The 14416-nt window shown below is 37.9% G+C and overlaps 1 protein-coding gene across 1 annotated transcript in view; it reads left to right on the top strand.

Moving 5' to 3' along the window:
* Positions 1–12425: 12425 nt before the first annotated feature.
* LOC149546608 (2-methyl-6-phytyl-1,4-hydroquinone methyltransferase, chloroplastic-like) overlaps positions 12426–14416 on the top strand; it is a 34610-nt gene continuing 32619 nt past the window's right edge. Inside the window, exons 1-2 of the mRNA XM_089791297.1 lie at positions 12426–12562; positions 13210–13891. Of these exons, the coding sequence (XP_089647423.1) occupies positions 13260–13891 (632 nt within the window). The 5' untranslated portion in view covers positions 12426–12562; positions 13210–13259. The remainder of the gene's footprint in view (positions 12563–13209; positions 13892–14416) is intronic.

The raw sequence follows: 14416 nt of genomic DNA on the forward strand, positions 1-14416 counted from the left end.
TCTTTTCAACTTTTCCAAGGTTTTCAAAATCAATGTGAGAAAATCCTGATAAATCTACATTATTCCTAACATTCTCACATATGTTGTCTAAATTTGAAGATGGATTGTGACTCACCACTTGGAATTGGCTGTTGTCATCAAATTATGTTCTTTCTTCATTAGAATTAGCTTGAGAAATGTACTTTCTCCTTGGTATTTTTAGTGCTCTTCCTTCTTGCTCTATAGGTTTTGCTTTCTCTTTAGCCTTTTGTGTTGTGACACGTGCACTAGCCCTTGTGGTAGGTGCAATAGGTTTGGGTTGGCTTGGTTTAACAATCTTCTTGGATTTTGTCACTACTTGTGCCTTAGCCTTTCTCTTCTTCTTATCAGTAGGAGTAGGTGCTTCCTTGACTTCTTCTTCCTCGGCACCTTCTGCAATTTTCACTTCTTCCTCTTGTTGATCTTCACCCAGTCGTTGAGTTGATGCAAGTGGTGCTTGAATTTGACTGTCTTCTTCTTCTTCGTCCTCTTCCTGCTCGACACCTTCACCAAATTTAGCTTTCAATTTCTTTACTAATTAGTCCTTCTTCTTGATGACAAATGTAGTCTTTAGTTCCATGGTAATCCTAGACTTGGCCATTTCATAATTACCAAATCCTTTAGCATTTTTGTCTATCTCTTCTGCAATTAATGTTGTTATTGTTGGAGAGGCCTCATCTACATTAATTTCATAGCCTAATGTCCTTATCCATCTTACTCTTGGAGTTGTTACTTGAACAAATGTATATTTAGCATCAACTAGAAAACAAACATCATCATAATGTTTTTCCACTAATAATACTGGAATCCTCAATCTTTTCTTCATAGATTGCTTGAAGTCCTCAAATTAACTGGTCATTACTGACTCAAAATTTTCACCTAGCTATTCAATGAACTCTCCTATTTGAACTGTCATAGACCAATTTGTCTTCCATGCCACAGTGCCAAATGTAGGAAATGTGTTCTGAACATAAAAGAAGATACATATCAAGATAGATACAAATTTTCACTAAACACTCTTTGTTCTCCTTATTGCTCCTAGGTTTTCAATCAATTGTTGTAGTTGTAGCTTGGCAAGATCATATGTATGATCCTTCTTCACAATCTTATAACCTACATCTACTGCAATATAGGGCACATTGTTTAATTTGCTTGATTGGTAAAACTTATGTGCAATTACCCTTACTACAAAATCTATCAAAGGATCTGTGATGGTATCTATAGTCATTCCCCTCTTATTTCACACAGCTCCTATGTTATTCTCAATAACTTCCTTAGATTAACTCCTTGTAGTCTTAGGTCAATCTAGGGTTTATGAAAATAGAAACAATGTAGCTTGACATATGATAAATACCTTGCAAAACCTGATGAAATGGTGTCGAATTGTTGTTTAGATCTTCTGCAATTGCTTTGGATGAATTTTTTGATCACCTCTAGCTCTTCTTGCTTTGTCTCAATTTTGAATGATGTAAAATGAGCTAAAAATTGATCAAATACCCCTTTGAAGTACTACAATTAATGCTAAGTGCTTACACGGTTGTAAGCTTGACATCAACCAATTTCAGGCTCACTTAGCATCCACTAGCATTTTCATTCGTTTGGGAATCATTACAAGCTCAGCAATAACTAGCCATTAGGTTAGCTCGACATCCTCTAGCATTCTACTCAACAATCAGAGGAAAGCTTTCATGCTCGGTAGTAAAATGAAAAACTTAAAGATTTTTCTTTGATTCCTAATAACATCTTGCATCTTTGTTCATCCTTTGGAACTAATGTATGATATAACTTTTGAATATCAGTCCCACATACCTCTTGATTGCTTAGTTTGATGAGGTGTGATCACCTGATCCATTGGGTGAAGTGATCCCTTCTACACTTGATGTGCTGCAATCCTCTTCTTTCTTCCATGTCTTGTTCATTTCATTTCTGACATCTTCAATATATGTCTTGCCTTTGCCTTTATCTTTATCGAACTCACAACTTAGTGCCTTTGACCTTGTTGGACAATATTGACTAATGTGACCAATCTTCAAACAACTAAAACATGTGGTTTGACTCAACCACCTTTTGTAGTCACTTTTGAAGTGTGTCCTAATACAATTTTTGAGGAACATGTCCATACTCTTAAAAATAATGATAGCTACACCTTGTATTATAATCCCAGTTATAAGAGTTTTCATTATTCTTTACCTTTGTTTGCTTGATTGATGACCACATGGGTTTGGATTTGCACTCAAACGCTCTATGTCCATACTTCTAACAATTATAGTAATATCCTTCAAATCTTTGAGTGTGCATGGTCATGGTTCAACATTCATGTGTTTGATGACCTTGTTTGTTGCACTTATGGCAGTGAACCATGCTCTTACGCTTGACATTCTGATTTACAATCTTGCTCCTTCACACATTAGCAATATGTCCTTTCTTACCACAATTATGACAAGTAGGTTTGGAATTCTTACCTGTGTTGCTCCTTTCTTCAGTAGTTTTGGATGACTCTCCTTCTTCAATACTTGTGTATCCCAATCTAGATGTATCATTATTGGATCTAGGGGATCTCAATAATTGCTCAAAGTATTTGATGGCTTCACTTGGTTTATTGAAACTTCCAGCAAATTCCTTTTCCCTTTTTAGGTCATTATGCAATTGCTCATTTTGCAACTTCAATGTTGTTATCTCAATGTCCTTGGCATTCAGTTCATAGTTGGCATTCATCATTTGACTCAAAGTATCCAATTGCATGTTAGAAATCTTAGTTAGTTCTGATGATTTCTCTTCCACTTTGTTGGTCAAAACTCTTTTGTCATCTTCAATCATGGCTTTGTCTTCCATAGCTTTCTTTTTCTGTTCAGTTATCTCACATAGTAGTATGGCTTGTGATTCTTGCTCTAACTTGAGATTTCTAATTTCTTCAGCTTGGGCTTTGTTCTTTTCCATTAGATCGACAATTGCTACATCAAATTCATTGGAGTCTCCATTAACAAATTGCTTAGTAGTGTCCATCTCTTTGTATTGTGTGTCATTCTCCTCAATAGCAATTTCCTTCCTTCTCTTCAAAGATTTCTTTAAATCTTCTCTTGCTTCATTCAGTTGATGTAGAATGAGTTGTATTTCAATTCCCTAATTCGCAATGATCTTTCCCAACTTGTAGACTTCCATTTTCAAGATCTTTCCTCAAAGCTGCAAAGCTTCTCTTTTATAGAACAGGGCTCTGATACCAATTGTTGGAATTACAATAGAAAAGGTAAACTTCTGAGGTGGGGGGGTGTTTGAATTAGTAGTTTAAACTTTGACACACAAAACATTTGCCACACTCATCTCATGCATTCAATAAGCAAACTAAAATACAATGTAAAGCATGTACATCTAAATCCTGTAAACAAGTAAACATTCACACATATATGACACCAAATATGATTACCCAGAAACCCTCCAATGAGAAGGTAAAACTGGGGTGGGGATGACACCCACAAATCTTCACTATTGCAATAATAAAGTGTATCCAATGAAGGTTACAATGTTTGATCATGAGACATGATATACCCTGTGAAAGGTTTGCCTTGTTAAAGGCTTACAAAGACTATTAGGTCTTACCTTGTTAAAGGATTTCAACACCCTATTAGAAGTGTGCCTTGTTAAAGGACTTTAACTCACAATTAAGTAAGCACCTTGTTAAAGGATTTCAATATAGCCTATTAGGACTACTCTGTTAAGAGATTTAATTGATTCACCTGTTAGAATGTCTCAACATTGATCCTATAGTTAGCACTTTGTTGCTTGATAATAGATCACGTCTAAATTGATGTATTCTTGATCATTCTTGATCAAATGACTCTTTGTTGTATGTTATTCCCTTCCTCTATTCTCCTTTAACTAATTCTACAATGCAATTTCAGATCACAATACCTTAGCCACCATGAATGCTCTGTTTGCACATGCAAACTTCTCTCTTCACTTCTTCCACACGCAAATGAAGTTTAGGGTTTGTCCTCCTTAAGAAGATCTTAGTGACTTAGGGTTAGGTGTGAATCAATGGCTGTGATTCATCCATTTTTCTGCTTAAACCTTCCCTTTACCTAATTGGATGCATGCACTTCATAGGGATTCCAACTTAAGATTCATCCTTGTCATCAAAATATCGTAATTCAATGTCAGTTGGTTCAAAAATAGTTTACATAGCAGTTTGTGCCAATACAAACAACTATGACAAAACTGTTACTCAACATCTGAAGTCTTTGATGCTCATCATATATTGATTTCTATATTGTGACTCATCATTTGAATGACTCAGCATGTGCTGCTTACTTGGCTCCTCAATCACTCAGCATACACTATCTGCTCGACACTTGAGTGACTCAGCACATGAGTGACTTGACACTCATTGTGGACTCGACATGCTCTATCTTATGCATGTTGTGCTCGACATGTATGACTTGTTCAACATGAACTAAATAAATGACTTAAGTGTATAGACACTCACTTGTCAAAACCAATCTAAGATACACTTCCTTACATGTCTGTGGTAGTCGTGGAACAAGGATGGCTAGTAGTAACTGACTCTCATGATCTTCATTGTAGTGGTTCTTGCTGAAAAGTGGCCACCATCAAGGCCATCATGAAGCTCTTAAATCATTCTTTCTATTTGATCTGTGTCAATACATCTGAGCATAACTCCATTGAAGTCCCTCCTAAAAAGAACATCATTAACTATACCATAGGGAATCGACTATAGTCTGAACTGTCTTCTTTTAGCTTTATCCAACCCTTGAGGATAACCATTCCTAGCTAAGAAGGTCTTCATATCATCTATCCAACTCCTTGGATTATCATTTCTTGCCTCTTGTTGTTCTGTCGACACCAAGACAATTCCTCATCAGGCTCATGAAATGAGATCATTTGTTTACACAACCCTTTCCCTCTTACTAGTTTGGTAATTTGGATGTCCACATCATACTCCATCACCTTGGTGGTCCAACCAGCCCTTTTCTCACTAATGTCTCTGCTCAACAAGAAATCCTTAATACTTGCATGAGGAACCAACAAATGGATTTTGTTATGAGACAATAGGTATCTGAATTTCTTCAAGGCTCTTATGACCACAAGGGCCTGCTTTTCCACATAGTTGTACTTATTTTCATACTCTTTCAACCCTTCACTAAAGAAAGCAATAGGCTACTCTTCATTTTTTTTCATTTGATTGAGTCAAAACAACAAAAAACTTTACTCACCTCCTAAGGTGTAAAGAATGAAATCCTTATAAAAGTTTGGATTGATGAGAGTAGGGGTTAAAGTTATGGCCGCTTTGATTTCTTCAAAACATGCTTCCCCTTACTTGGTCCATGAGAAGACCATATCCTTTTTAAGCATTATTGTAAGACATTTTACCATGGTAGCTAGATTAGGAATAAATCTTCTCATAAAATTTATCCTACCAAGAAAACTTTGCAGACCTTTTTTGTGACTAGGAAGAGAAAGGGCAAGTGTTGCCTTTGTTCTTTCCAGACCAATGGTCAAACCATCTTTAGATACAATATGTCCTAATAATTTCCCTTGATTAATGGCAAAGACACACTTACTTGGATTCAAAGATACTCCATACTCTCTACATCTTATAATCACTTGTCTGAGATGACCAAAATGTTTTGCTACATCTTTTGAATATACTGTGATATCATCAAGGTAGACCAACACAAACCCTTCAATCATGTTTTTGAAGGCTATCTCCATTTCTTTTTGAAATGTGGCACCTGCATTTGTTAGTCCAAAAGGCATTTTACTATAGGCATAGGTGCCCCATTTGGTGGTGAAAGTAGTTTTATATATGTCAGTTTCTTTGACTAACACCTGATTATAACCCGAGAATCCATCCAAGAAGGAGAATCTATCTGAACCACTAACTTTGGGCAATATCTATTCCATGGAAGGGAGAGGATGATGATCTTCAAGGGAGACTTGGTTAAGATCCCAAAAATCTACACATAGTCTAATTTCTCCATTCTTTTTCCTAACAAGGACAAGGTTTGCCACCCAAGAGGAGTGATTAATAAGGAAAATGATATTGGCCTTAATTAATTTGGACAACTCATTTCTCATTAGTGGCTCAATCTTGGGATTTACTGCTCTCTATTTTTGCCTAACAGGCTTGACATTATCCATTAGATCTATAGTGTGTTGAAACATACTAGGGTCAAAATTCTTTAAATCATCATATCTCCAAGCAAATATATCAATAAATTCTTGGCATAGATGGACAAAACTTTCTTGCTCAATTTCAGAACATACCTTCCCCATGTTTAACGTCCTTCCATCAGCAACTATAATTGGCGTATGATCTCCTTTGTTTACAACAAGATTCATGCCTCTATCCCTTGCTTGGTCATCAAGATTGAAGACACTATCTAAGGTAATGAGACCCTTAGGTAACTTATTGGAGCTAAGGTTGATGATTTGATCACCATATTGGCCATGCAATCTTGACTGATTTCTATCTGAGAACTCTGCTTCATCTACAAGAAACTCACAATTTGCGCATCAAATTCAAAGACCCACCAATTAGTATTATTATCAGGGATAGTAGGTTTAACCACCACTTTAATCTTATGACTCTTCTCATCTTCGAGGCTCCTTGGGACATCGTAAGATGCACCTACTATCGCAAGTCTATCAACATGTCTATTTCCTCTTTTAGGGATGCTCTAATTATTAAATGCATTGAAACCTTCAAACAAATCCCATACACTATGTTTATAAGACCTAAGCAAACCATTCTTAGTAACATTTTGATTCCTCACCTGATTAACCATGAACTCACTATCTCCATACACACTTAATGCTAGAATTCCTCTTTTTTGAGCAAGAGACCTTGAATCAGTGCCTCATACTCGGTCACATTATTGGTACAATAGAATTGAAGCCTAAATGAGAAGTAGTACCTTTCTAGTGCAGGAGAAACCAACATCACATCAGCCCTTGATCCATTTTTATTTCTTGATCCATCAAAATACATACTCCATATCCCACTTGTGTCTTCTTTGGTTTTCATTAAGTTGGGGACCAGAGCATCCTTTTTTTGATATACAATAGGTGCCAAGGCCTACCTCCAAGGTCTCTGATATAGGATCAAACTGATATGCATTAGCCCACTCATCCAAGAGGAAATCTAGTATCTTCGCTAAAGAAGTGGCAGACTCATTTTTTGTGTCATTTTCATCTATTTCTAGGATGGTACAATTCATATTGATGAGATTAGGAGTGTAGGGTTCAATATGATGGAGGGCTAGTGGTTCTGCTCTGATTGAAGCTTTAGTTCCATATCTAGTTCTAAGAACATATATGACCAATGAAAAGATATGTAACTACCTATTTGGGTAGTGAAATCTCTTGAAAGACAAATGGCAAAGTGTAGCTTAACCTCAACAATTGATATATATTGAACTACAATACAACCTAGGCATGCATGTAAGGCCATTTCAACATTTCTAAGGATTCCCACAGTCTTGAAAGTACTAACATCTAACTGCAATACATCTTTGACAATGGGTTCATATTTTACCTCTAAAATATTAGCAACACATTTGGGCATTACTGAACTGCTAGCCTCTGAATCAATCATGAGTTGTGGACCAACTTATCTCCTACAATCAGAGAAACATAAAATGGAGGAGGTCTAACCTTTTTACTTGTTTCTACCTCCTTTGATGGTTGTAACAAACTCATAACATTCTCCATGCTAGGCGACTGATCTCTGAGTTCAATGTTTTCCAACTCCTATTGCAGTAGCCTCTTTTGGGATGCTATAGTAGCAACAACATCCCACATAGAAATGTTCACATTGGTCTTCCTCATTTGATCTACCACACTAAAAGAGGCACTAGATGTTCTAGTAGAGGCCCTAGAAGTAGAAGCTTGAGGTGGAACAACCTGAGGGTTATTCACATCTCCTCTAGTTTCATTCTGCCTTTGTTGTCGAGGGACATTGGTAGGCTGATTCACATTGTGTTGTTGGGCAACTGTTTGTGCATGAGGCACTGCATTTGATGTTGAAGTTTGATTAGGAGGTTGAGGAGTAACCTCTTCCACAACTCTTCTCTTGCTCCTAGTATTGTAAGCACAAGAATCTTGGTTTACATTATTATGCTCTTCCACTAGATGGTTCATGAAAGAATAACCATCATGCTAAAAGGTATCAACAAGTTGATTACCATTGTGTTGTTGAGCAATTGCTCATTCTAGTGTAGTTAAATCCAAGTAAGATTTTGCCTTCTGACACATGCAATATCCATAGGAGTAGTTACAAGAAGGGAATAAATCTTGATCTTGGGCAAGGTTGTTCTAAGGGACTAAAGCCCTATTTAGGTTGGTGTTTGAAGACTAGGGGTGGGCAATAGGTTTATTCTGATTGTGAGGGTGGTCGATAGGTCTATTTTGATTGTAGGGGACATGACTCTGGTTTGGGGGTCTACCATGAATGGGACCTTGACTTTGGAGTTGGAGAGGCTTATTATTTTGAGCTTGCTGCCTCCTCATAGTCACCAACTCATTTCCCATCTTTTGTACTACTGCACTATTGTCCTGCATCTTCTTTTCTTGATCCAACATCCTTTTATCTACATTCTACATCAATGTCTACATCATGGCCTCAATCCTATCAATTCCATTAGAGGATGTGGAGGCTGTGGGGACCATAGCAAGAGATTGACTTACAGAGGAGACATGAATAGGGGCTATAGTAGGTTGATGATTAGTCATGTCGGGGAAGAAAGGAATTGGGGGTCTTGGAGCTAACTTCCCTCCCTATATCAAAATATTTTCTGCTCTTATGGCAACCTCATAAGCATTTGGTAGAGTGTCCCCTCCCATAGATTGTAGAGTGGTAGCAATATCACTGTTGAAGGTTCTGAGATAATACAAGAATGCATGACTAGGAGAGGGCTTCACTACAGTCGATATTATGTCCCATGTCTTCTGAAATCTATAATTGAAATCAATCATACATTCATAGGGGCCCTTTTGGAAGTTGTCAGCTGTTCTAAAAGTGATAGGTGATCACTTTTGTCCTCAAAATGCTTGCATAGGGCTGCCCCTAACCCATCCCAATCAGTAATAGAATTATGAGGCAAACCCTATACCATTGTAGTGCCTTCCCTTTCAAGGATGAGGCCAAAAGCCTGTTTGCTACATCATCCTTAGTGATGCCATGAATATTGTAGATGTTAGACACCTCTTGAATATGCTCAAAGGGGAGATGGAGGTTTCACCAGTAAACTCAGGTATACTTTTGAGAGCTGATACTAGTATATCATGCCTTTGGGCTAATAGGAGGGGGCTCCCACCATTAAAGGTGGTGAAAGCATGAGCTCTAGCCATGTAAGCAAGTGATCTATTGATATGAGCAGATGGTATTCTAGGCTAAGACCTAAAAATAGGAGGAGTGGAGATGGATCTTGCAAGGGTACGTGTTACTGTTGCACTTCTAACTAGTGACAAAGATATCCTAGTCTTTCTTCTCGAATTAGAAAAAGAAAGCTCTTGGTATTGGAAGTTACCTCTGGAAGATGCCCTTGTGTGTGTCTTGGGCATGAATCACATCAACTTTGGTTTGGAAGCTAGATTATTTTTGAAGGTTAGAGTCGCCAAGTACTTTTGAACAAATGAGCCTACTAAAGGCTTTATACTGAAGGCAGTACTATCTCCTCAGCATGCACATGGAATCTTTCTTCGATGCCAATGAACTTTAAATGATTTTATATATTGTCTCATCGGGCATGCCAAAAACTGTTGTCACAAAAGATTGCACCCTTGTCTAAAGTTTTTACCTAAGGACAACCTTGTGAAACATGGAAACAGCCTCCAAGCTGTGGGACTTGAACTACGAGGTTGAGTCTCCAAAGAAGGTCGGCTTCCTCTACTATTAGGATGCACTTAAACTATTCTTGAAGAGAAAAGGGAGAATGAATACATGAAACTACCTAATCTATTCTAAAAAGGTGATGCACCAAAGTAGAGTGTTCAGACCAATCTCTGCCCATACATGCACAGTATCATTATTATGACAGTCCAAAGATATACGAATTCAGACTTGCTTTAATCTATTAACTACATAGAGATCAAAAAACTACATGAGTGACACAAGGAAAAAATGTTTCACTTCTTACCATTCACGGGCCAATAGAGATACATAAATGTAGATTATAGATATCCACAGTACATTGAAGAGAGACAGAGAAAGCTTGCACAATACATCGATAGTTGAAGGAGATAAGACAGGATTTCATATAATTTAGAGGTAAAGAAGGAATTTATGGTAGCATGCTTAGGCAATATCATAGAATCATAGAAGATCCGACCCTAAGAAAGAGTACAACATTTGCTTTTATAGTGCAAGCATAACTTAGATAACTTCCACCCTAAGATATAATTCAACTACTTCAATCAACTTTACAGAGAATAATTACTGCAAAATTGGAAAAGATCTGATCACAACACAAATCCATACAGAAGAAGACCGCTTCCTCACCAAACAAAGCTCTGAGAGGCTAGGAACGGCGGTCATTAACTTCTGAGTGAATGGATGGATCAACAGGCAACGATGGAGCGTCTCTTTGCATTTATTAGACCTAGGGAATGATGAAAGTGGTTGCAGAAGGTCGGACAGATAAGATTCATCATCAAGGAGTTGCTTCCACCGTCATCAACTTGCCAAGTCAGTTGTGTTATTTGGTCAATTGGAGTTAACCATCAAGCCTTGCCATGTGGACCAAACATCTCTTACCATTCTACCACTCCATCAGTATTCAACTTTATATCTTATGTTTGACCGCCTGTGATCGCAGCTTCACCACCACCTTTCTTCAATAATAGTTCTCGCTTGCAAAACTGCGACCCATTGGTTATCGCTACTTCACAAACTGCCTCTAACATTTTTCATTAATCGCCGCAACCCTGCGAAGATTGAGATCCTGACCGCATCTGCACCATTGCCACCTTAACCCGAGGCTCACCTCCTATCCTTGTGACTGAGCGAACACAAGGCAATCACACCTTCTCCGCCTTGACCTTAGGTTCACCTTCTAATCCTTGCGACCAAGCGAAACAAGAGGAATCACTTGATCACGATTCAAACCTTAGCCTCCTCTTAACCTGTTGCAACCATACGCTGGCCATAGATCTGAAAGATCTAACAGTGTGAAATGTATCTTTAAAACACTGAAGACTTGCCCTTTTCACACTGTCGCGACTTAAGTCATAGTATATTAATATAATCTTGCGATCAAGTGAAATCAAAGCAAAATGCGCTTTTGCCACCCTGACCTTGGTTAAGCCCACTAACTCTGTGACAATGCGAACACAAAGTAATTGCGCCTCTGCCATTCTGACCTTAGTTAGCACTTAATTGACCGTGACCACGTGAATCACACGGTTGCAACTTGAAATGTTCTAAGGCATGACATGAAATAAAGGATATAGCCAATGTTATATTATTTCATAAAAAACCCTAGGTGACCGTTGAACGGATTATTATTTGAATTTGAATTTCTAGCGGGAGGGCACTTTTGGCTAACAAGAACATCAAAACACTTTGCATAAACTTTGAAAAATAATGACTTCCTAGCAGACCAAAATTGTCCAAACTCACTCTTGGGCTTGGAAACTTGAAAATATTGCCAACTAAAACTACCTAAGACAATGACTCCTACTTGCTCAAGTAAAAAGAGGGGGCTCCCATTTGCAATGGGGGGATGGTGTAAAAGCCCAACAACACTTGCATACAATTATAGTTGTGCAAATACTATGATTGGTTTCCAAGATTGAGCACGAGCGTGGGATGGTGTAAAAACCCAACAACACTTGCATACAATTATAGTTGTGCAAAGACTATGATTGGTTTCCAAGATTGAGCACGAGCGTGGGATGGTGTAAAAACCCAACAACACTTGCATACAATTATAGTTGTGCAAATACTATGATTGGTTTCCAAGATTGAGCACGAGTGTGCATACAAAATGTACCTTTGACTAAGATTTTGGTGGAATTTTCATTATTTGTATTCCCTATGTTGTAAATTTGTATTCCCTATGTTGTAAATCCACCAAAAAAAACTGGAAAAAAAAAGTGTAGCTTGGGCAATTTGAAATCCTCCATGAAGATTAGCTACATTGAAGAGAGTTAAAATGAGGTTTTTTTTTATAGTTTTAAGAAAAAGTATGGGGATTATTAAATCTAAACCTGGTTTTATTAGGATGGCTTTCTTGGAACATCTTGAAAATGACAACTTCTCGACTTGCGGTGCTAAGATCTCCACGTGGAAGGAAGTCGACAGCCTGATCCAGTCACTCTTTCGGACCAATAAAATTGTGAAACAAAATTCACACATCAATAATTACTCTGGTGTCGAATATGCGATCCCTAATGTTTGAGCAGTGCTGAGTTTGCACCTCTTCCGTTGGTCTTCCCTGCAATGCATATTGGGTCACTCACTCTAATGATACTCAACCACGTACCATCACTCTGCAGATTTAACTGATGTTCAAGAAGGGCACACCTGGTAAGCATTCAATCGACTGAACCATTTTTTTTCTGATGGTTTCTGTTTGAATTCCTGCCACATGTTAAGCATGCTTGAATGAATGCAAAACCAGACCTCCATTTACGACTCTACAACACGTAATAATAGTTTTGATAGACCATTGGTTTAAAGCATGTGTGCTCTGGTATCTATTGTAATTTGGCAATGGTGTTTTGACATTGCTATGTGTTTCTTAGTGGGTTTATGATACAGAGTTTCTTTAAGTGGTTTTTGCCAACCGGGTGTTGCATAGCTGGAGTAACTTTGTAAATGCTACTATGTTGTCCAGGGTTAGGAATGAATATTAATATCTGGGTTTTTCTGTTGCTTAAAGTTTTTTGATCACCGTTTTCCCAGTTAAGAATTTGAATGGGGTTACAACAGACAAAAAATGGACTATCTCGAGTCGTGTAAAGTTGTGCATGAGGTTTTAGCTTGGTATTTAAGATAGTTGTCCCTGTTATATGTTTCATGCAGTGGCATAAGACTATAGAACTCTGTTAACAGTGACGAGCAACTGAAGAAAGACAAAAGAAAAACGGTTCACATTTCATGCTTTCAATTTGTTGCCGAAGGTTATGATATCGACCAGCTTTCTAATGTCAGGGTTTCTTCTATCTTTGCAGGCAAAGAATAACTTGACTCTGTAAACTTTTTTTGTTAGAGCGTATTGGCAATGGCTTCAATGGCCATTGCGGGCAGTGGAGCTGTGACAGGAGTTATTTCTCTAAAAAACCCAACAAATCCATCTCTTAGGAGCCCTCTCAACCATTATCAGATGAGTTCGTTGAAACCCAGTTGCCGTGGTTTGTGCTTTTCAAATGCGAGCACCGTTGGAGTATCTTTGTCAAAATTGTATTTCTCCCTGCCCATATTGAAGAACAGAACAAGAACGGGTCCAGGAATTGCTAGATGCAGTTTATCTTCATCCAGACCAGCTTCACAGCCTCGGTTTATTCAGCACAAACAAGAAGCGTTTTGGTTCTATAGATTCCTTTCCATTATATATGACCATGTTATTAATCCTGGTCACTGGACAGAAGATATGAGAGATGAGGCCCTTGAGCCTGCAGATCTTTGGAGCAGAGATATGATTGTTGTCGATGTTGGAGGTGGCACTGGATTTACAACATTGGGTATTGTTAAGCATGTTGATGCCAAGAATGTAACAATTTTGGACCAGTCTCCTCATCAACTCGCCAAAGCCAAGAAAAAGGAGCCCCTCAAGGATTGTAAAATCTTGGAGGGTGATGCAGAGGATCTCCCATTTCCTACAGATTATGCAGATAGATATATATCTGCTGGAAGGTTGCCCCTTGCTTCTCTTTTCTCTGGTATTTTTGTTGAATTATCGCCCTGTTTATTTGCTTTCCAAAACTACAAAATTACTTGCGCAACCTTTTACACCGACTAAGGACAAGATTGCCCACTTTGTCATTTTTCACGAGTGTCTAATAGACTTCTAATCAAAACCAGTCTTAGCCCTACTGTAATTCAAAATCAGCACTAGAACAATCACACTGATACCTATATAGAGCGATGTCAAATATCTGTAGCAGTTAGTCGTTGCCAAACTCATTTTTTTAATCACATTGACAGTTCATAGAAGATTATGCCTCATGTTCTTGATTTTGTTGTTTTTATCTCTTGTTTGCATAGAATGTCCAGCGTTGACTCTTGTTTGTTGGGTGTTGTTTTTTAAGAAGTATAAATGGTGTTTATTCCAATCTCAGTTTTAATCGCCAAAAAATGAAGTCAATGGATGTGACTGCTCACATATTTTTTGTTGTTGCAAGGAACAAAATGTTCTTAATGTCATAGTTGTTCCCAACT

The sequence above is a fragment of the Cupressus sempervirens genome, chromosome 7 (assembly GCF_028749045.1).
Source record: "Cupressus sempervirens isolate cs-2001-9-10 chromosome 7, ASM2874904v1, whole genome shotgun sequence".
NCBI classification, from domain to species: Eukaryota; Viridiplantae; Streptophyta; class Pinopsida; order Cupressales; family Cupressaceae; genus Cupressus; species Cupressus sempervirens.